The 21340-nt window shown below is 54.6% G+C and overlaps 9 protein-coding genes across 9 annotated transcripts; 5 read left to right on the top strand and 4 right to left on the bottom strand.

Moving 5' to 3' along the window:
* Positions 1-2226: 2226 nt before the first annotated feature.
* On the top strand, positions 2227-2529 carry PG998_008104 (uncharacterized protein; the record flags this gene model as incomplete). Its single annotated transcript, XM_066874920.1, has 1 exon — positions 2227-2529. The coding sequence occupies one exon, from the start codon at positions 2227-2229 to the stop codon at positions 2527-2529; it is 303 nt and encodes a 100-aa protein (XP_066730865.1).
* A 272-nt stretch (positions 2530-2801) lies between these two features.
* Positions 2802-4273, top strand: PG998_008103 (uncharacterized protein; the record flags this gene model as incomplete). The annotated part of the gene is made up of 5 exons (XM_066874919.1): positions 2802-2948; positions 3025-3129; positions 3222-3616; positions 3689-3878; positions 3905-4273. 5 exons carry the CDS (start codon positions 2802-2804, stop codon positions 4271-4273), a joined length of 1206 nt encoding a protein of 401 aa, XP_066730864.1.
* A 748-nt stretch (positions 4274-5021) lies between these two features.
* On the top strand, positions 5022-5450 carry PG998_008102 (uncharacterized protein; the record flags this gene model as incomplete). The annotated part of the gene is made up of 1 exon (XM_066874918.1): positions 5022-5450. The coding sequence occupies one exon, from the start codon at positions 5022-5024 to the stop codon at positions 5448-5450; it is 429 nt and encodes a 142-aa protein (XP_066730863.1).
* Positions 5451-6496: 1046 nt separating this feature from the next.
* On the bottom strand, positions 6497-7276 carry PG998_008101 (Versicolorin reductase 1; the record flags this gene model as incomplete). The annotated part of the gene is made up of 1 exon (XM_066874917.1): positions 6497-7276. One exon carries the CDS (start codon positions 7274-7276, stop codon positions 6497-6499), a length of 780 nt encoding a protein of 259 aa, XP_066730862.1.
* Positions 7277-9755: 2479 nt separating this feature from the next.
* Positions 9756-11002, top strand: PG998_008100 (satratoxin biosynthesis SC1 cluster protein 4; the record flags this gene model as incomplete). Its single annotated transcript, XM_066874916.1, has 3 exons — positions 9756-9923; positions 10006-10502; positions 10564-11002. 3 exons carry the CDS (start codon positions 9756-9758, stop codon positions 11000-11002), a joined length of 1104 nt encoding a protein of 367 aa, XP_066730861.1.
* Positions 11003-11796: 794 nt separating this feature from the next.
* Positions 11797-12963, top strand: PG998_008099 (uncharacterized protein; the record flags this gene model as incomplete). The annotated part of the gene is made up of 2 exons (XM_066874915.1): positions 11797-11970; positions 12046-12963. The coding sequence occupies 2 exons, from the start codon at positions 11797-11799 to the stop codon at positions 12961-12963; spliced, it is 1092 nt and encodes a 363-aa protein (XP_066730860.1).
* A 403-nt stretch (positions 12964-13366) lies between these two features.
* Positions 13367-14570, bottom strand: PG998_008098 (uncharacterized protein; the record flags this gene model as incomplete). The annotated part of the gene is made up of 4 exons (XM_066874914.1): positions 13367-13636; positions 13697-13939; positions 13992-14290; positions 14351-14570. 4 exons carry the CDS (start codon positions 14568-14570, stop codon positions 13367-13369), a joined length of 1032 nt encoding a protein of 343 aa, XP_066730859.1.
* Positions 14571-15657: 1087 nt separating this feature from the next.
* Positions 15658-17075, bottom strand: PG998_008097 (uncharacterized protein; the record flags this gene model as incomplete). The annotated part of the gene is made up of 2 exons (XM_066874913.1): positions 15658-16575; positions 16617-17075. 2 exons carry the CDS (start codon positions 17073-17075, stop codon positions 15658-15660), a joined length of 1377 nt encoding a protein of 458 aa, XP_066730858.1.
* A 1930-nt stretch (positions 17076-19005) lies between these two features.
* Positions 19006-20569, bottom strand: PG998_008096 (uncharacterized protein; the record flags this gene model as incomplete). The annotated part of the gene is made up of 3 exons (XM_066874912.1): positions 19006-19772; positions 19834-20065; positions 20126-20569. The coding sequence occupies 3 exons, from the start codon at positions 20567-20569 to the stop codon at positions 19006-19008; spliced, it is 1443 nt and encodes a 480-aa protein (XP_066730857.1).
* Between the last annotated feature and the right edge of the window lie 771 nt (positions 20570-21340).

Below are 21340 nucleotides of genomic sequence, written 5' to 3'. Positions count from 1 at the left end.
AAAGGAAGACAGACACAATGAGTATAGTATCAACTTGTGCCAGTAGTTCTTTCCCTCTAGTAGCGTTGAACCCGAATGCGCTAGAAATCACTAGCTAGTGAATGGAAAACCGGCAAGTGACTGAATATACGTAGAGATAGTTGCCGCAGACAATAAATTGGCACTATTAGACTAGTGTGTTCACTCCAGAGTCACCCACCCTACCCAGAACAAGCCATCGATTAGTGTATAGGAACATGCGATTTCTGGTACACTAAAAAGTGCTAGTAACCGGGTAGCCATAAGTCCGAGCGCAGGGACTCATCAATGCTGGACGATGCTAGGGGGGCTATAAAGGCCAAGTTGAGTATAAGTGAGCAACCAACGGGAATGCTCTTCCGATAGCTTGACAACACCAGGAAGGCGGGAAGCCGATGAAGAGCGAATAGATAATTCGGAAAAGGTATAGCGCCGCTGGACGCTCCTCTTCGCGGTTTAGTTATTCATTGGTTCCTCGCTAGTCAGCTTTCGATGAGTAAACATTCGGTCTTTGAGGGATGTTTTTCTGGACATTTGTCACGCCAGTAGCGCCAGTAGACACGCATCGCCTTTGAACTCGCCTGTTACCCACGCCTTCGCGTTTCTCGTCGCCCCCGACATGGATGCCTCAGTCTAGTACGCTCGCCTGCTTGGCCAGTGTCACAGAAAGGTCTCTGCGTTCTACCCCTCTTTCCCTGGGCATGCAGCATGGCATTATCCACCTCACTAAACCCTTCTGTGTATAGGGTGTCGTGCTATGCTGTCTCTAGCAGCCTTAATAACAGGGCAATTTGGCTACCAAGGTATTCCCAGTCAATCAGCCCCTCCGAAGGCCTGGCTGGCCTGTCAAACGATGTTTCGGCAGATGACGATCACTGCGAATACGAACCAGATATTAAGCTCAGTAGCATTCAATGCGAAATGGTACAATGTGCCAATGCTTTTCGATTCGTCTTTGCGACATCAGGATTGCAGGACACCATTGCTTTCGATGTGGTGAAACGTCGAGACGCTCGTTAGGGTGGTCAGAAAGGGCCTGTTCGTGACATTCGTTAGCAATTTCCACTAGGGCGCAGAAGGTGAAAAGTCGGTTGGCTGTATGCCGTGCTGTTCTCGGTACTAACAAAACAATACCGCGCGCTGCTGCTCATTTTCCACGTGGGTGGTAAGCACGCGACGTTTTCAGTCACTGGTTAGCCGCAATCTAAGAAGCAAAGTCGGCCCTTGTTCTGTCGTCAGAGCTTTCTAGGCCAACGACATTGCGCGGCAAATGACATTTGCGCTAAGCCAGACAGGAGGCTAATGGGGGCTATCCAAATAGTAACGCATGAGTTATATTGGACTGATCTATCAGAGTCCTAAATGAAACCATGGCTATACAACACATATAGGGGAGTAAGGGGGACTATATAGTGATGGAGACGCGGGAGACTTTGACATTCACGGTCGCCCATTCGAGATACAAGTCCGACGGCCGCAGCGGCTCGAGATTTCGCGATATTCCTGACTCGCTCTTCCGAGCGCCTGCATACTCGAAGGTGGAACCACTAGACTGTTCCTGCTCAAGGCTCGAGTATTAGCGTCGCGCCAGATCAGCCGTACTTGCTACGCCAAATTTCGGCTGTCCAGTACGGTATCTGCACTGTCGCTGTGTGCCCTTTGCCTGCCGCCAACCCTAATGTCATCGATATGGTAGCCACATAGTAGGGCATACCAGACTGCACGCCGAACATATCAAATCGTACGATGCAAAGAAGGGCCGGACAACATTATGGTGACATCGGCAACAAGTAGTCCAGAGTGGGACGGAAACTGAACTGGCAGATGTGGAGGTGCATTGATGGGTGAAACGAGCCGCACGTCGAATCCCAGAGGGAGATCTTGGGGAAGGGGAGGAAGAAGAGTGGTAGCCGGGGGTTTCGGATCGATCTTGGCAGGAGATCCGGAGATGGGTGCAGGCCTGGAAGGGAGGGAAGTAAAGATCCGATGCGGAACCAAGCAGTCGGATCCTGCAAGAGGTCTGAGGTCGTCGTTGGGTGGGCACGAAAACTAGAATCAAATAGCGACAAAAAGGGGGGGAGAGCGGGAATGGACAACGACAAGCGCATGCAATTGGTTTCTAAGCGACCTGCGACCTGCCAGTTCGCTGTCAAATGCATCTGCCGATCAACAGGGGAAAAGTGGCCTGACGTGGGATTGGACGCCGCAATGGAGTCGGGAGCTGAAAGAGAAACTAGAGATCGTCGCGGAAGGGGCTCGACGCAGCAACGACCCCCGGAGCCGGCCCGGAAGCTAACGACGTCTAGCCCGTCCAAGCGCAGACGCTACCAGTGCCGCATCCCCTGGCCTTTTGAGTCAGCCAGTTCGCCTCGTTTCGCATCCTTCGAACGCAACGCCAATGGGAGCGTCGATATGGAGGCTCCGCCCCCCGAGCTACAGATATCCCGGCTGCGTGCGCAAGGGGAAAGGAAGCCCAGGACCACCCATAACACCGGGGCGCTGCTGGGCTAGCCCAGGCACTAATACAGCTCTCACCCAGCTACCAGTTGGAGCAGACAATAGTTGGTGCAGGCTAGAGGCGTAGGGTCGTGTTACCCGAGCAAAGCTATGGGCGTGCTGCACAGGGTTTTCGTTGGTCTTTCGATATAAGACGTTGTGTGCCCCAGTGTGTGACCATTTTCCATGTCGTTTCCTCCGTTTCGTGCCAGTCCCGACAACCTTTCCAACTTGGAATCGCTCGCTCCGCCAGCTTCAGCCTCTCTCAGCCAACCCCCATAATCGCCATGGTCGAAACCCGGGGGCCGCAGATTGCGGCCAATGCGTGGGCCTTTGTGGTCCTGTCCTCCATCGCCACCCTACTCCGAGTATACTGCCGTGGCTTTGTTACCAAGGCCTTTGGGCTCGACGATTGGCTTGCTGTGGTTGCGCAGGTATGTGTTCCGTGGCCAACTTCCTCGTCCGTATCCTCGATCAAGGGTTCGAATGCTAACGGCGCAATGCCTGAAGATTCTCTTCCTTGTCTTCTCTGCGTACGAGATCACCGGTGTCTCATATGGTACTGGTCACCACTTTTCCGACATCCCTACCGAGAACTTCAGCAAGGCCATGCAGGTACGCATTTGCTATTACGGAACAATAGCCATGATCATACCCCCTTGAGTACATGGGCCGTTTCGTACTGACTTTGCCGCCGTCTTACTTAGATGTGGTGGACCTGCGAGCCGACGTACGTGCTCACCAACATGGCTATCAAGGCCAGCATCGCCATCTTCCTGAGCCGCATCTGTGTGGAAAGGATCCACAAGATCATCATCTGGTCCATTCTCGCCTTGACCGAAGTCTACAGTCTCTTCTTCTTTTTGCTCTTCGTGCTCCAGTGCCGGCCCACCGCGCTCTTCTGGCTGCGCTACACCCCCGAGCCGCCGGCCGGCATGTGCCTGGACGCCACCGTCGTGGCCAAGAGCTTCTACGCCTACTCGGCCATCAGCTGTCTGACCGATTGGACGTACAGTCTCCTGCCCATCATGCTGGTCTGGAATCTGCAGATGAACTTGAAGATGAAGTTGTCGGTCATGGTTCTGCTGGCTGCTGGTGTCATGTAAGTGTTTGAGAAAGGAAACAGTTCCTCGCTTGTTTGATAAGATGCTAACAAGGTAATTTTCGAATGCAGTGCCTCCAGCGCCACCATTGTGCGATTCCCTTACCTCTACTCCCTGACTGATGTCGACGACTTCCTCTACTCGACCTCAGACGTAGCCATCTGGTCGACCGTCGAGACGGGCATCGCCATCACCACGGCCGGTTTCGCGACGCTGCGCCCCCTTTCCGCACCGTCTTCGGCCTCGGATCCTCGGCGCCCGGTGCGGGCACTTCGGCGCGCCAGCAGGGCTACCTCAAGACCAACAGCCGGAGCCGCATGACCAACAAGGGCAGCCGGAACATGGGGACCCGCAGCGGCAACGGCGACGACGAGACGGGCGCCTTCGACCTGTACGAGCGCCCCGCGCCCAGCCGCGCCGGCGGCGCCGCCTTGGGCGTCACGACCGTCGTCAACTACGGCAAGGAGGACGCGGAGAAGGGCATTTTCGACAAGAAGTCGACCGCCTCGAGCTCCATCCACGAGCGCGACGACTGGTCCGGCAGCAGCCAGGCCGATCTCGGCGTGAATCGCCACCAGCGTCACCAGCCCGAACGGTCGGCGTGGAACATCACGGTCAAGAAGTCGATCGTGCAGACAAGGAACGACGAAGCTTGATGTCGGTCGCCTTGATGGTTCCCTGGGTGGTTGGTTTGGCAAAAAGCGAATATGAATAATACCCTGCTGCTCCCATGCTCGTTTTCCCATGAGATGTCTGAAGTATATATCCAGACACGTAATACTACTGATAAAAATAATTCAATCAAACTAGTTACATTTTCAATCATCAACTGTGAGAAGTTACCCTTTTGATTCTGAACCACGCATAATATTTGACAAAGATGCGTTGGTATTCTGTATTATTGGCTCTTTCTCGTAGAATCGTGCAAATATTTTGTATGGGACTATCATTGCACAGTCTTTGAACTAGTTCACTCTCTATTAGAACAAGATCTATGGTGCATTATGCTTATTACCCATCTGGTAATTATGACGTTACGACGCTGTAAGAGAGGATTGAGATACCATCTTGGCGATTCTGGGCCTGCGTCATTGTGGTAAGCTCCTGCTGCTGTACCGTAATCAAACACTCGCTGACCTCTCCGACTGGTCTAGACCGGCATCGCGGCATCGAGCGGACTTTCGGTTGACAAATGCATCCAATGGCCTGCGCAATTGACTCAAAAAGAGGCGGCTAGCCCCTGACTCGCAGAACGACAAACGGCAAAGTCGACACCAGCAGACACTAGTTGCGAATCGTCGCCGGGTCTAGCGCGATTCTGACCTTCACTTTCCACTTCAACCCGGAGGGACCCCCTTTAGTGGCTTTCCGATCCGAAAGCTTAACGCATCTCGATGGTCGGACATGTCTCGCACGAACCATCTAGCGTGCGGCCCCGTCGCCCTGGCGGCCGCTCTGGCGCCCCAAGATGTAGATTACGCCTATATCGAGAGCAACGGGGACCCTGCCAACATGACCACCATGGCGGCGTGCTGCGCGCCTCAGCCGGCCCAGCAGGACGGCTCTTGCTACACGTGGTGTCAAGTCCCGGCAGAGGCCGGCATCGACGTCCCGGAGACGCGACTGAGCTGGGAATGGAACTTTCAGTATTGCTTGAATCACCAAGGGCGCCTTGCGAGCGGAGAAGGCGGACGTTTCAAGGCGCCCAAAGTCCACACAGTCCAGGGACGGGAGAAAGAAGTTAATTCTGGTTCTTCGTGGCACCTTCAGCTGGGTACGGTTAAAGGGGTTGTTTTCCTAACCCTTGTTGTGCTGTCATTCGCTTTTATGTGAACAGAACTATGTACAGCCAAGGACAACATCACTCTTTACTCCCTCAAAGAATTTTGACAACTAGCAATTTAGTTGGCTTTCCCATTGGGGTTTTCCGTCGCGTCATATACGTACTTTCCTTTGCAGGTAACTTATGTCCGCTTACAGGACCTAGCTGAGAGAGTATGCCGAACTACACACAACTAAATTCGAATTGTCTTTAATACTAATAGAAAAATATCTCTATCTTTCCGTACACGTGACTAACTAATGTCCCAAGCCAATCACCAATTAATCTCCAAGTCCCTTCTCTCTCGGCTTAGCCCTACAGTTTTCTACTGAGCCTCCTGGGAAGGAGGAGCCCGAGACACGATGATACCAATAGCACTGATAGGAGTCGAACCTCTCCGGATATATCTATACTGAGCCCTCTCTTGGTTGTGTGCGTCGATTTTAAGAGTCACATTTAGAAGGTTTCGTTTCTGTTGTGTTGACGGATTGACATTGAACCGAAAAGAAAAGAATAAAAGAATACTAGTAAGCCTCCAAGCCTCTGGAGCCTGACGGCAGATTGGGAAGGGTCAACGGCGAGTGGGAGTGGTACAAAGGGAAATATTAAACGAAGGGAGGGGTATAGCAAAAGGGACGACAATCCAATTGACTGTACAAACTCGAGTAATATACGGCCCTATTAGGTTATTCGACATCAATTAGTTTTCAAGAGTCATCCGGAACCGCGAAGAAATACCCAAGAAACAGAGAGATGAGTTCCGGCTGCCTGTCGTTTACGGGATCGAACTGGCTACAGCAAAAAGGCTACACCCAGAAACAACTCGATAACTTGTCAGGGACTAAATGAACATTGGAGTGGTCACGGAAAGAGACGCGAAGTGTCGCCAGCTGTGATGCGACAAGTGGGCATAGGAAGACAGCATGGATGCTCACAGATTACAGGACCATAATCGTACGGGAATAGATATTATAGTGATTTAATTTTATTTGTTAGACCGATTTCATGTTACGGCAAGCCTCGCGCAAAGCTGTCACTCGCGCTGGTGTTGTCTGACTTAAGCAGCCAGGCCGCCGTCGACCATCAGAACCTGGCCGGTGATATAGGAGGCTTTCGATGAGGCCAGGAACGCAACCGCCTCGGCGATCTCGGACGCCTCGCCCCAACGCTTCAGGGGCGTCACGTCGGTGGCGGCCTCCAGCAGAGCCTTTGTCGGGGTCTGCATCATGGGCAGCACCATACCGGCGTTGATGACACCGGGTCCCACGGCGTTGGCGCGGATGCCGTAAGCCGCCTCCTCGTGCGCGAGCTGGCGCACCATCATGGTGACGGCGGCCTTGGGCGTGGCCGAGAGGGCGTCGTGCGGCACGGTGCGGCTGACGGCGCTGGTGACGAGGGCGACGAAGGAGCCGCCCTTGCCCTGGCGCAGGATCGGGGCGCCGACCTGGGCGATGTTGTAGAAGCCGTAGACGTCGGTCTCGATGACGCCCTTGAACGCCTCCTCCTTGAAGTCGGACAGCGGGCCGGTGCCGAACACGAGGCCGCCGGCCGACACCACCGTGTGCACACGCTTGTACGTCGCCACGGCGTGCTCGAACACGGCCTCGACCTGCTTGCGGTCCGTCACGTCGCAGGCCATGGCGCTCGCCTTGCGGCCCATCTTCTGCAGCTCCGCCACCAGCGACTCGGCATCGGCGGGCCGCGACTTGTAGGTCACGACGATGTCGGATCCGCGCTCCGCCATCAGTCCGGCGCTCGCGCGGCCGAGGCCGCCCGAGCCGCCGAAGACGACGGCGCAGCCTTCGGCAAATTCAGGTGTGGTAACGCCAAAAGTCATTGTGATTTGTCTTCGTCGTCTTCTTTCTCTTGTCCTTCAGGGCGGGGCGCGGCAGATGTTTATGTAGATTGGGAGATGTTCGACCGGAGTTGATACTGTTTTGAGAACCGAAGGGCTCTCCATTTCCTCCTCTACATATATAGACAACCGAAACAGTGTGGACCTACGCAGCTCCCGATGAGTCGTGTCCCTTTGAAAGGCCCAGGACCAGAGCTTGCTTACTTGTCTTCTGGCGGATTGGAACTAGTCCTGCGGCGCATACGTGTATACCCCGGTTAAAGGGAGGGAAATCGTCTAGTCACTCCAGGGCCCCCGTTCAGGATCCCCGGTACACCACCGAGTCCCCCCACGTGTCCCGCAATTACCACGACAGCCCTCCCCCGCTGTCTGCGGCCATTGAGAAGAAGAAGACAGAGGAGAAAGCTCATTGATGACCCAGGAACTGCTGAAAAGTTCCAATCTCTGGAAAGCTACGTGGTTGCAATGCAGGCCAGGAAACGTCTCCCACTTCGGGTGTCAGGCGTCGTATCACACGGGCCCGTTATACACCATTTGTGCATGCATAGCCCGGGCAGACTCCCCTAGCAGTTGTGTCTCTTCGGACCCGGCTCGTAGCCCGCTTGCTGTGTCTCTTGGTACGACTGGGTCTTTCCGGTGGACTGTTTTGTCCTTGCTTCAGCATTCGGCCTCGCTCCCGTCGCCGCCCGGATGGCACGTCGGTGGGCCCGTTACCAAATTGCATACTTACACGCAGGGGTCCAACCTTAACTCCATGACTCGCTCCCTAGCACGGCATGGTTTATACCTGGATGCCAAGTATTACGGCTCATCACAATACCTGTCCCGTAACCATCGTCGAAGTACGGCACAGAAAACACGTTAACGGATTCCCCGTCCAGAGGGCGGTGAGATGCGATAAGGATGGCAATGCACAGTCAACCCTCTTTTTCTTTATGTTTTCTTTTCTAATAAACGTCTTCATTTATTGCCCCCTGAAGATCTATTGGTGTTCGAAGCCTGTTGGTCTGGATGGCATGGCATGGCATACATACTCTGGAAGCCAAGGTGGGGTTTCTCCGGAGGATCCTGTATGTATGTATGTACATATATTCCTCCATGTTCCTCCGAGGCGAACTGGTCCGTGTAGCGGCTTCTACCACAATACATACATATGTATGTATGTACATATTAATACACTATCCATCCTACGCCCCACACATGATTCGATATGGCGTGATACTATGTACGGGCTTCGCGTCGGGTGTCGCTGGCCAATCAGGGCCTGTCGCCCCATTCTTCGATGACCCGGGCAGCCGGGTTGGGGCTGGGGCGCCACAACGGGGAAATGATAGTCATCGTGTTTGGGACCGGCTGTGTCCGCGGGTGGGAGGGGCTCACAACGAGAAAGTGTTAGGCGTCGTACTACCAGTATTGGGTTCCAGCTCCATGGTACGGGGGCGTCCGCGGTGGGAGGGGCTGGGGGCGCGGCTGTTTCGGCTGTCAACGGCTGGGTGGCGCGCAGGGTTTGGTCTCGATGCACGCAACGAGATCGATCAAGAGCATCTGTGGCAGGTTTGACATGGTGTCTGAGTAAGAATGCTTGCGTGGACGGATATCGGGTGGGCATAATCGCGGTGATGCTGCAGAGAAACAGGGACTCTAGACTAAAGTAGATGCCCAGACGTCCATCTTCAAGCGCAATGACTCGTTATACAAGTCGGGAACAACCGCGGGATGAATTACTCAAGGGTATAAAACCCGGTCGTACCTGGATATATGTATGTATTTACATGGCTTCTGCCGTGCCGAGGGTATGCATAGTGTATTATACAAAAATCTCTTCTTATTTGAATCGAGTTACAACACGTGATGCCATACGGTCAACCGTTGATTTGGCCATTACTCCTATCCAGCCACACGAGCTGACGGACGTGCCAGAGTTGCCGGCCGAGTGGGCAGCTGCAAGTATACAGAGCGTAACCGCAACCGTGACGTGCAACTCGACGTTTAGCTCGGCGTGCAGCCCGATTCTGATAAAGATAAATGCCATACCCTCTAAGGCTACATACGGAGCTGCCGATCCCCTTTGTTTTCGTTCAATTACGGGGGCGGCACAGCGTTACAGTTCTCAAAGAGGTATAATGTAATCTGATCCATCAACCGTGTACCCTCAGGGGGAGGAACAGGCCCACCCACGCACGCCCAGCTTCCAGATGAAATAGTAGGGGAGTATACCCGAAATCGTTTGAACTCTATAGACTGGATCAGGCACGAATTACCGTTGCGAGAACAGAGAGCCGGCAAACTAAAATATAATCGCTAGTCCCCCCCACTGGACAATTGTCACAAAGGGGGTGCGCATGTCCCGACTAGCCACTCACACCCGCACTTCGACCAGATAGTTCTGAACCTTCACCGACTATCCAACGACCGCCACCGGGTACCTGGACTAGAGAGTTCTAAACAGATAGTTTCCGCCATGGTGTACGTGTTTCCAATCGAGCGGGAGCCCCAGAAGGCCATCATCGCCAGCGCCGTCGTCTTCTCATTGCTGCCGACGGCTTCTGTTGTTCTGCGAATGGTGGCACGGTCGAGACTCAAGGACCGAAAGCTTGATCTGAGCGACTGGCTCATCGTGCTGGCATGTGTAAGTCGCTCCCTCTCTCTCATCGCCCAGGTATCGTTGCATCTCTGCAGGGACCCTTCTCTAACGAACTTAAATTCTGCAGGTCGTCGCAGTCGCCTACCAGGCACTTGCAGTCGCCTGCGCCGTGGTTGGGGGCATGGGTTACCACACGACTGAGGTCCTTGCGATGGGAGGGCCGGGTTCCTTCACCCTTCTCATGCAGCTTGTGACGGCGGTCGTGCTCTTCTGGTCGCTCAGTCTCGGGTTGACGAAACTCTCCATCCTTGCACTGTACATGAAGATTTTCTCCATCAAGAGTTTCGTTTTGCTCGCTCAAGGATGTGCGGTATTCGTCGTGTTGTGGTCTATGGTCCTATTCATCGGCGCCTTCACCCTCTGCACGCCGGTTGAGTTCAACTGGGACAAGTTTACAACCCAGGGAACCTGTGGCGACGTCAAGATGTTGTGGGCCGTAACCGGAGGTCTCAATATCTTCTCTGACCTGGTTGTCATGCTCCTCCCCATGCCCTATATCTACAGCTTGTCCTTGCAGCTGTACAAGAAGATTGGGTTGATGGTGACTTTTGGGATCGGGCTTGCGTAAGTGGCTGACTCTTGCTTTCCGCCCTCCGACTGCACCAGCTAACCGGTGACTACACAGAGTATGCATTGTAAGCGCCGTCCGGCTCGCCGAGATTATCCACATCGACATGGCCGACTTCCCGTACTCGGGCGGTATCGCACTCATGTTTAGTGCGCTGGAACCCTCCCTGCTGGTCACTGCAGCATGCATTCCGCTTCTTCGCCCCTTGGTCTCTCGGAACAACACGAACGCAGAGACCAGCAAATACGCCAGGGGCAATACTACAGGCAACAGCGGGAATCGTTCCATTCCTCGGATGAATGGGTTCTCGGAGATCCCAGACGACGACGGCTCGACGAGACAACTAAACATTGGGCAGGCCAAATTTAGCGGTGCGTCAGTTGCTGTGGCAGATGGTCGCTCTGATTTCTCTGATGGGCCGGACAACCAGCACATGGAGTTGAAAACCATCAAGATCCAGAGGGACTGGAAGGTTTCTAACGGTTCCCCCGTCTAAAGCTGTCTCAACAACGCCCAATTCACACAATCCAAGGCGATGTTTGAATATTCTAGATTACAGTCATGGATAGTGCCCAGTAGCACAGTCCTGATTGGCGTTAGCATAATACATTGTATAATAAGTTTTTTTCTTCAACCACCTTTAGCTTATTCCTATTTCTGGCCTGTCCGGGTTAGATAATCCAGGCTTGACCAGGGCACCGCCCAGCGCAGTGGACGTCGCCCCGCCCTCGCCCGATCTGCTATGTAGAGTGTGGGTCTCGATGGCCGGGGCGGACCAGGTTGAGTGAGAATGCATTTGACTGTATGTATGTATGTAGTCGTTGCATTGCATGATATGGCCATGCAAGTCAAGTCGGGATGCGGTTATTGTTTACGTTGTTTACTCTTCTTGCCATCCAATCATGGGACGAGGGATACTGGAGGGGCAACGGTTTCATGTGAACAGGAAAACAGGAACCCATGTTGGCCGTTGGCTGCCCCACCAACCAACCAAACCCCCCGGCCGGAGAGAGCTTAGGCCTAAAGCAGAGGGGCTTTTAGGGACTCGTTAGCAGCTGAAATTGGTGGCCAGTAGGAGTCATGGACACACACGACCACGACACGTCGGCTTTGCTGATGACACCACCAACTGCCAACTTTATTGAAGGGATCCTCGACATGTCCGTCGGGACGAAAGCCACGTAAACAAAACAATTCCTCCAATTCACTGGCCTAGACACCAGTCGATCCGTTTCCGTGTGCACATACACCTCCCTCCAATCCCCATCGTCGCATACCATCGCCATCGCCATGGCTCGCCTTACACAAGCACCCATGACGCCACGCCGGAGTGTCTCCAACCCAGACTCCCTGACCGACCTGAACCGCCTGCTTGCGCGCCTGCAGCAGAACATACTGCAGGCCAGTGCCGAGCAAGAGCGACGCCTACGTACCAGCGAATACGAACGCAACAAAGTCGGCATCGTACGTAGCCCGCTTCTCTGCCCCTCTTCTGCTTCCTCGGCACCGACCGACTAACACAACGAACCTGCCTCGTAGAACCTCGAATATGCGCGTACCCTCCTCACCAAGGTCGAGCAGGATGCGTCCAGCGTCAAAGTCCACGCCCGCCGCCAGGACATGCAGGCTGACCTGAACCGCAAACGGGAGATCTTCGAGCAGCTGACCGAGCGCCTGCGCGAGCTGGAGGAACTGAGCATAGACAGCGACGAAGAGGACGAGGATAGCGATGACGACGAAGAGGAGGACTTGCTGGCCGGGATCATACATACGCCGAGCGATAGCCCCGATTCGAGACGCAACGGTGCCGGTCGCGGCGACACGGGACGCGACGTCTCGTCCGAGCAAGGAGACGAGGATGACGAGGCGGAGATCACGGTTCTACATGTGCCCCAAACCACACAAGCGCCGCAAACGAAGCCTACTGCCACGATGCAGCCGACGACAACAACAGCAGCATCGAGGGCCATGGAACAGTCGGGCACCGCCACATCGCAGACCGTGCGGCCCCGCGGCAAGGGTGCGGTCGATGCATCACAAGCAGGAGGAGCCGACACGGCCGACACGACAGCCCGGAACCAGCTCTTCGGCAACACGCCGTCGTCGGCCACGACGGCGCTCTCTACGACGGCCACGACGGAGGCGATCCTGGACCACCAGCGCGACGAGCAGGACAAGCTGACCGAGTCGCTGCTGGGCATGGCGTCGGCGCTCAAGAGCTCGTCGCGCGCCTTCGCCACGTCGCTCGAGGAGGAGAAGGACGTCCTCGACGCCGCCGGCACGGGCCTCGACAAGAACGAGCGCGGGCTCGAGGCCGCCGCCCGCCGCATGGGCACCCTGCGCAAGATGAGCGAGGGCCGCGGCATGATCGGCCGCTACATCCTCATGGCCACCATTGCGGGCATGTGGCTCCTCGCGCTCTTGATCGTGTTTGCCTTTCCGAAGCTGCGCTTTTAAGGCTGGCAACTTCGACCCCCAAGGTTTAGCCGGGGAGGATGGAGGGATGGGATAGGGAGAGAGAAGGCAGGAGACAAAGATGTAAAAGTAGTCCGATACCACAAAACGGCGTTTGGGAAGGGAGAGAGGGACACACGACTTGACGATGATACCTATGCATATATGTATTCGCAGCGTTCAAAGCCACATTTTCGTAAGATTCAACCCACTATTACGATCTTCTCAAGCATTTCCGATAAGTGTCTGTCATTAGACTGGCGTTGTGAACGCACTATGAAGTAGATAAAGTCATCGCAACTAAGAACAAAATAAAACCAATGCAGAAGATACGTAAGTCCCCCCAGATGATTGATGTGTGAGTGACGACGATTTTCATACAATATTCATGCCCATCCGAGGCAGCTTACATCGATGCGTAACCCTCGTCTTCGCCGTTGCCAGACACCGCGTTGTTGGTAGCATCCTCTCCATCACCCGTGCCACTGTGGTCATCATCATCGTCGAGTCCCATGGCCGAATCCTCGTCGTCGTGCTTCTCATTACCGTCCTGGTTCTCCTCCTTCGGTCCATGCAATTCCTCAGTATTAGAGGCACCGCTGTCGTCGTTGTCGCCATCGATTGCGTTGTTATCTGCAACCTCACCCTTGATCAAGCCAATTGGCCTACCACCGGTCTAATAGTTCCCGGTGAATCGTCAGTATAATCTCACTTCTCCATCTACACGCAGACTTACCGGGAGCTCGTAGACGAATCTATCGCCCGCGACGTGACCCTTGCCCTTCCTGAAAACGACGCGGTCGTTCCAGGCGATACCCGTCTTATCCTCGAAGAAGCTGGCGAACTCCTCGAAGGCGGCCTCGAACGCGGTACCGGCCTGGGGGCATCTCATACGTTCGTAGTTACCCCGGGCACCCTTCTTAACCTGGTAGATACGTCCGACTGTATACGTATGCGGCTCGGCATTAGACTCGAAGAGCTATGAAAAAGTAAGTACGGGTGAGTCACGAAGGGTGAATGAAGAAACCCACCGTCTGACAATATCTCTCTCCCATATCTCCTTTAGTTAAAACGATCTCGTAGGTGAAGAACGTCTCATCAGTGTACGCGTGGAAGAGTCTAGGATCGACGTATTTCTTCGCCAACTCGTTGTCCTTCTCGGTCTTCTTCTTTGCCTTGAGGCGCTTCACCTCGGCTAATTCCGTAAGTGGACGGCCATTGCGAGCAAGTTGAAAGTCCTTGGGGTTTAGTTTGCGACCCTCGATAATCGAGTCCTCAAACCAATCCAGATGGACGATGTTAAGCTTCTTGCGCTTAAGGGCGGAAGTCACTACGTAGGTACAAAATGAATAAGCCTGGGAAGGAATGGACGAGATTAGTATCAACTTACCCTGGGCGCTTCGGGGCTTCGCATCGAGGTCCTGGGGCAGAGCGATCAGGTGTGTAACGGAATCGTTCAGCTCAAACGAGAAACTTCCACCCCAGGCCTTGACGTAGCGGGCAATGTCTACATCGGCCCAGCCGGTGCGACCTCTCGGGTCGACATAGTGGCTTGTCGTGGCAAGCATGACACCGCCGAAGATCTTCTTGGGGGGCGTGACCAAAGACATGATGTTGACAAGTAGATGTGGTCTGATGGTGGGCAGTATTGCTGAAGGACGGAGCCTTTCTTAAAGTAGGTTGTGGGGGAGGAGAGAGAAATGACGTCTCGGCGACCGAGATGGGGAGAGGTTAAAATAGAAAGAACGAAGCCGATCAATATTGAATGGGCCTGAAGAGTGTTACTGAAGGAGAATGTTCTTGTGGGAGGTTATGAAGACGAAGGGAGAGACAGAGAGACAGACACATCGGCGATCGAGATGTGAAGGTAAGAGAAGAGAGAACGAACTGGTTTGATATTGAATGGGCGTGAAGAGTAATGGGAGGAAGAACGCCTGGGATGAAAACGAGATTCGACGTTGGAGAGTAGAAGAGCAGAGTAAATGAATACCTCAATACTAGATGAACTTCAAGAGTATTGGAAGGTGATGAATGTTATGAGGGAAGAGATCTACTGGGTACGGTGGAACATGACTGACGCCCCGTTACAGAAATGAAGTGAATATCTGAAATCCGGGGTGAAGGAGGATGGTGAAAAAGAGCAGGTGTCTGCAAGGACATGAGTGACCAGTGAATAGAGGCCTTGAAGGAAGTGAATCGAGTGCCAGAGTACGAGAATGCATGGGGTTGTGAGGTTCGGACAGTGTCGTTCCCCTATTCGCGCGACTTCCCTCCGCGACTTGCAACCGAACGAGCTCTTTCCCTCGAAAACTCATGGAGTGACTGATACGGTAAGGTTCTCTCGGTAATCAAGATACGCCCGGAGCAGAAAAGGGGTAACTGGTCTTGAGGGCGACTTCGGCACAAAATAGACCAAATACGGCACAGGAGCCGAGTCAAAGGTAAGAAGAACCACTCACAAAAGGTTTTACCACAACAAGAAGCCACTGGCAAGTTATTGAAATTCATAACATCATTCATTATGTCTATAGCAAATCAGAGCAAGCAGACACATCTCTACCTTCAAGTACACATTCATAAACATTAAGCCCTTGACCTTGGACCCCCCCTGAACGCCGTCTCTTCTGAAGAAAAAGCCACGCTATGCAGATTCCTCCAGATGAAAGAAGCCAACCCAAACCCCTCAGGATATCATCGTCATAATTCTCTCCCCTTACCCTCTCCGAAGATTAGAAGAACACGCTCTGCTTCTTCTGAACCTTGTTCGTACCCCCAACGCTCTCGCCCCTCCTCCTTGACGGGCCCAGCCCGGACGACCCTCCGCCGCGACCGTGCCACCAACTGCTGAGCCCGCCTTGTGCATTGTGCGGCGGCTCCGCGCTCATGGGCCGCGGGGGGCGGCTGCTGCGCCAACCCACCCGCGGCGCCATTGGGATGCAACTGCTGCGGTTGCCTAGGCGGTAGATGAGGCTGAGGGGGCCGTTGGGCATCGATATCCTGCCCCTGCACGCCGTATTCCCTCCGCAGCCGTTCTGTCTCCTGAGCAATCTCGGCGTCGCGGCGGCGGCGCTCCTTGTCCTCCTCCTCGAGCATCTTCTTGATGCGCTTCTGCTCCTCCTTGTCGCGTTTCTCGCGCTCGCGTTCCTCTTGCTCAACCATGGCCTGCAGACGCTTGGTCTCGGCGTCGATCTCCGTCTGCCGCCTCGTTGGGGGAGCTGCGTTGTTGGCGGCCGCCGCGGGCGGCACGTTTCCGAGACCGCCGCTCATGGTGTGCGTCACGCTGCTAGAAGAGACTGGCTTGGGAGAGGACGAAGACGGAATGGGCCGCGAGTTCTTTCGTCGAGCTGGGGGTGGGGCACCCACGATGTTGAAAGAGTCTCTGCTGGGGAACAGGAAGATATCGCGGATGGTCTCCGCTCCCAGCAGCAACACCACCTCCAGCCCCTTGCGGTCCTCGACATCCACCCTCCGCAGGTTGGGCTCGTAGATAGTGAGGCCGGGTTCGCGACCCTGCTTGTACAGCGCGATGGTAATGTCCGGGTCCTTGCTCTTCTTGCCCGCCAGAGACGTGCCCGTCAGATAACATGTCATGTCCTTGGAAAACTTGCTGTCGCGCTTCCACTTGAAGCAGATCTTGGGGTCAGCTCGCTCGCGACCGGGTCACCCTGCTGCTGGTCTAGCTTCGAGGCCGACGGCATGCGAAAGCTCTGCTGGGGCAGCTCGAACTCCCACGACTCCTTGCCCGTCCATGTGCTCTTCTCGCCCTTCACGGCGACCTGCTGGTCCGGGTTGTACAACTGGATGACGAAGCCGTCGGGGATGAGCGGTACGGGGGCAGGCAGAATGCCATTCTGGGCGCGGATCTCGGCGGCGGATAATGTAGGCTGCTGCCATTCAGGCTCGATGAGCACCTCGGCAAAGATGACATCCTGACCGAAAGCGTCCCCCAGGGCCACGGCGAACTTGTTCTTGGACTCGGGCTGTTGCGGGTTGGGCCGTCGGAAGGTGTACTCGGGAGCTGGTTCGGAGCCGTTCTGAGTAAAGTAGACAACGGTCGAGAGCGGGTTCTCGGACGCTGAGCGGGAGAAAAAGGTGGGCAGGTTCTCGTCGAGCATGGTTGGTTCTCCAGTCGGAAGTCAAGCTGGCTTTACAGGAATGCCTGGGTGGGAAGGAGGAAACCAATAGCAGGCACGAAAGTGGTAGTGAATGGGCGGGGGATCTGAGTCCGACTACACTCAGAGTCCGAAACGCTTGTGATAGTGGGACAATGAACTCTACAACAGGTCGTCTCGCACCGAGGACAGCGATTTGAAACGAAAGAAGGTTATAATAGGTAAATCAATGACTCGAAAGACCAGAAGAGAAAAGCTCTGAAAGCCTCCTCGGGGCGTCAACGACTGGGCTGACGAATCTCGGGATTGGATCCGCGCGAGGCTGTGCCAACAGATGGTGAAACTGCGCAGCTTTAGTTTTAGGGCGGACGGCGCAGGAACAGTGTACGGACAAAAAAAGGTTGGGATGGTTACGACAACGACGACAACAACAACAGCATGGATTCAATCAACGAATGGACGAGTCTTGAATTGTTTGCTTCCTAGAAGAAGAAGAAGAAGGATCATCAATCTAGAAGCCTGCACAGAAGTGGGCTTGACGACAGGAAGAGGCGAGCATTCCATGGTTCTGGTGGGATATGGCAAGATGGGGGAGGGGATGCAGCTGCTCCAGGGCATGCAGCAGCTTGTTTGGGGCGATCGGGTGACTTTGCCCACTGCAAGACTGGAGCCAGCGAGTGTCTTACAGGAATGTGCAGCTGCTGTCGTCACTGGTTGCCAACGCTAAGCCACAACCCCCCCTTCAATGCATGCGGCAACTCGCCTCGCCACTGATTGGCCCGGCCAACCTCAGCTCCCGACCGGGCAGTGCTATTTTTGTAAATGCCAGACTTGGCACACCAACCCACTCCACGACCCCAACCGAACAACTTGAACTTCAGTAAACTTCTTGCTTCTCTCATCAGCATGTAACTCGTAGGTACTCAAAGGTCAAAGGGACAGGTCCATTCAGCTTCGGGCAGTGATTGTCGGTACGCGCGTCCGGCGAAATGAAATGCCGTAGCTATCATGATCGGCAAAAGCACTTCAAAAATATTGAATGAAAAAGGAGTTCCGAGGCTATGGGGTGCCCGGCGGAGCATCTTGCGTATGCTTGTTAGTCAGCTCTCGATCCTTTGAATCCCCAGACTTTCTCTCCCTCATCGCCCATCCCCCAAGATACCAAGAACCCCAGTAAACATGATTATTGCGGACCGGGCTTGAACGTCTCGGCTCGTGCAGGTGAGTGAAGTATATCATCCAGAATAGCCACCAAGGGGGAGAAACATGCTCGCTTCTTGGCTTGTCGTCGCAGGTCAAGACGCGCTGCGGAGGGCCCCTCTTCGCCGTCTCACAAAAACTCACAGCCAAGGTGCCAGGGGTTTAGCCATGAGAGGGGATCGCCAATATGATCCGCCAAGTAGATAATCAATCGTTTAGAAAATCTGATGCACCGGCTTGCACGCGGGGAAGTCCACTCGAGGGGGGAAACAAAGCATCGAGGATTCAATTGGTTTGGATTATTTGTACGTACGACTTAGATCCTCCTGAATGTCCGCCATCGCAGTCCTCGCGATGCCTTCCATCAGGCCTCCCCAAGTATATGTGTTTGTATGTATGTGCGCGGTTCGTCTCGTGACTGAGTACCCATGTGGTAGAAGGTTACCAGCGAGGAAATATAACACCGCAGGCATCCCTCTACATGGCACCAGGCCTGCCCAGACCAAGAGTTGAACCTTCACCATCCCTCCTCCCTTCCTCTTTCTATCTCGACCCCTCTCTCTGTCCCCCCACCTCTCAACAATATAAGTTGTATGTATATACAGGTTAGCAGAATAGAAACAGTGGTACACTGTGCATGTCTATCGCGTACAGTCCACCAATCATCACCCGAATCGTTAAAGTCTAGGTCCACGTCGTATTATCTAGATGTCGACGATCTTGAGCCTTGTTGTCACCGAGACTCGGCCGGTGTTAAATGCGAACTGGTCGCCGGGTTGGGGATGCCGGGGACCGGCGGCGTTCCGTCGTCCGGCTGTTTGCGCTCGTCGGCGCGCTTGATACGCCCCATTTGCTGGTTGACCCAGCTGTTGACGCTCCGGTATCGCGCTGGCCGGTCCTCGCTGGTTGCCGTGTAGACCGTGTCTCGCTCTCCCGCTCGCCGGCTCATCCACGAGAATCGACCAGCGGCGGCCGGCGGCTGCAGCGTCATGTTGCTGGGTTGTGGCGGGGGCTTGAGCGCCGATTCGGGGACGATGATGTCGCCGTCTCCGAAGCCCGAAGACAGCGATGATAAGTCGCTGGCACGATAAGCCTGCCGTTGCGCCGGGTCGTAGGCGTCAGACGGTTGTCGTGCCAGCTCGGACTGGTTGAAGTAGGCATCGGGCATTCGCGATCTCATAGTCGAGTTGTAGTCGCTCAATGTCAAAGCCTGGTTCTTAGTCAGGGTTGCGTATTCTTCGGCGGGGATCATGACTACAGAGCCAGGTGCCATGGGCCGTTGCATCATAGTCTGTTGAGAGCGTCCCGTGTTCGACCGTGCGAGCATGATCTTCTCGTCGCCGTAGTAGCCGGCATTTTGCATCGAGTTCATGCCTCCCTGCTCGTTGTCCGGCGATTTGCGACCACGAAGTTTGCTCCAAAGCTCGGGGCCTGAACTACCTGGCTTCTTCAGGGTACGATATATAATCCAAGAGACGAAGCACACCAGGATGAAGGCTCCTAATGGAGTGGTCAGCCAAATTCACTCACTGGACTGGGCGCGCAGTCTTAGATTTCATACCTATTGATCCAGCGGCAATCAGTGCGTGCTCTCCTGTCTCGTCCAGGCTGTTGTTGCTCTGGTTTCTGTGCCGGCTGGGTTCATATTCCCGTTCGCCGGTGACTTGAGGTAGAGCTGTTGCCGACGTTGTAGTAGGCTGGTCGATTCCCTTACGCGGCTGGCTTGTGATAGGATCCAACAGTGGAGCCGTCGTCACGATGGGGACGGATACCCATGTCGTCTTGGTCGCAATCTACGCTCTGTTAGCGAGACGGTTCCTTACATCTCGAATGGTGATGCAAAAGTCACTCACCTCCGTGCTCAAGACTATACTGGTGGATTCTACCACGCTGGAAGGTCGCATGGTTGACTGAACGGGGTTGGGTCGCATAGTCGATGTTATGGTAGGGCCTGTAGCGATTTTGGTGTTGGTCGCACTGACTGGCGGGCCTACCATTGACGTCGTTTGAGTTGGCAGGGTTGTAGGTGTTGATAGCCATAACGAAGAGGTCTTCTTGTTCTTGTTGGGTGGACCTTTACCACTATCTGAAGATCCATCATTCGACGAGTCGTCCTGGTATACTTCCAGGTGCCGATTGACGTCTTTTCCTTCGTCGTCGCGTGCTTGTATGGAATCGTGGTTGGCGCTGATGACCTGAGCAGCAGCGCCTTCATCAATCGGGGGCAAGTCGTCCAGCCACCTCCTCAGCAGCTGTGCTTTCTCGTTGAGTGGTGCCATTTCTAGGCCGGTGGGCATTCTCTTTTTCTCCCAACTGCAGCAACCTCCGTCACGGGCGCTTGTTCCAAATACAAATAAAACGCTCTTCGACTTTAATACATTGCCGGTGGTAGGGAAATAAAACGAGTGACGACAGAGTACGAGTAGGTACTTCTATACGGTAAGAAAATTAACAGGAACCAAGCCAGTATCACGAAGAATGGAATAAAAACACCCAAGACTAGGGGCAAGTGAGTCGGAAAATCAAAGGCCTGCCTTGAGAAACGAGGGAATGGAAGGGTTGAAGGGGAAAGGTGAGAAGTGAAGAAGAGTGTATGGTGTGGGAGGATGTGCCTCAGATGTGTAAATCATGGGCTATGGAGACGGGCCTGCTGCTGGAGAGCATGAAGATGGCCCTGGGTGAGATCCCTTCGGGGCAGGACCAGGGGGTGCGAGGAGAGGCAACGGGGTCTTGTGTCTGGTGTCTGGTTCTGTCTGGTGTGTCTGGCCTGGCTTCCTGGCTGGCTCGTTCCTGGCCGTGCACGCCCAATCCACTTTATTGCGTGTAAAGGGCCCGTCCGATGCTACTGTTACCGAGAGAAAGAGTGCTCTAGGCTTGGCGAGGGCACATTGTCCGTCACTGCGACGGCAAGATGGCAGGGTTATCCATCTCGTGCGGTGTCCGGGACCAGGGCTGCGAGCGTGCCGGCGCGCGCACGGCAACGAGGAGGGAACCCTGGACAGAACGACTGGGCTGGCTGGCGTGGAAGGGTAGAAGGGTAGTCGATGACAGCCATGCACCAGGCACCT

This window comes from Apiospora kogelbergensis, assembly GCF_038363985.1.
Source record: "Apiospora kogelbergensis strain CBS 113332 chromosome Unknown utg000005l_segment0_segment0, whole genome shotgun sequence".
Taxonomy (NCBI): Eukaryota; Fungi; Ascomycota; class Sordariomycetes; order Amphisphaeriales; family Apiosporaceae; genus Apiospora; species Apiospora kogelbergensis.
This window is presented reverse-complemented; position numbering and strand designations above follow the sequence as displayed.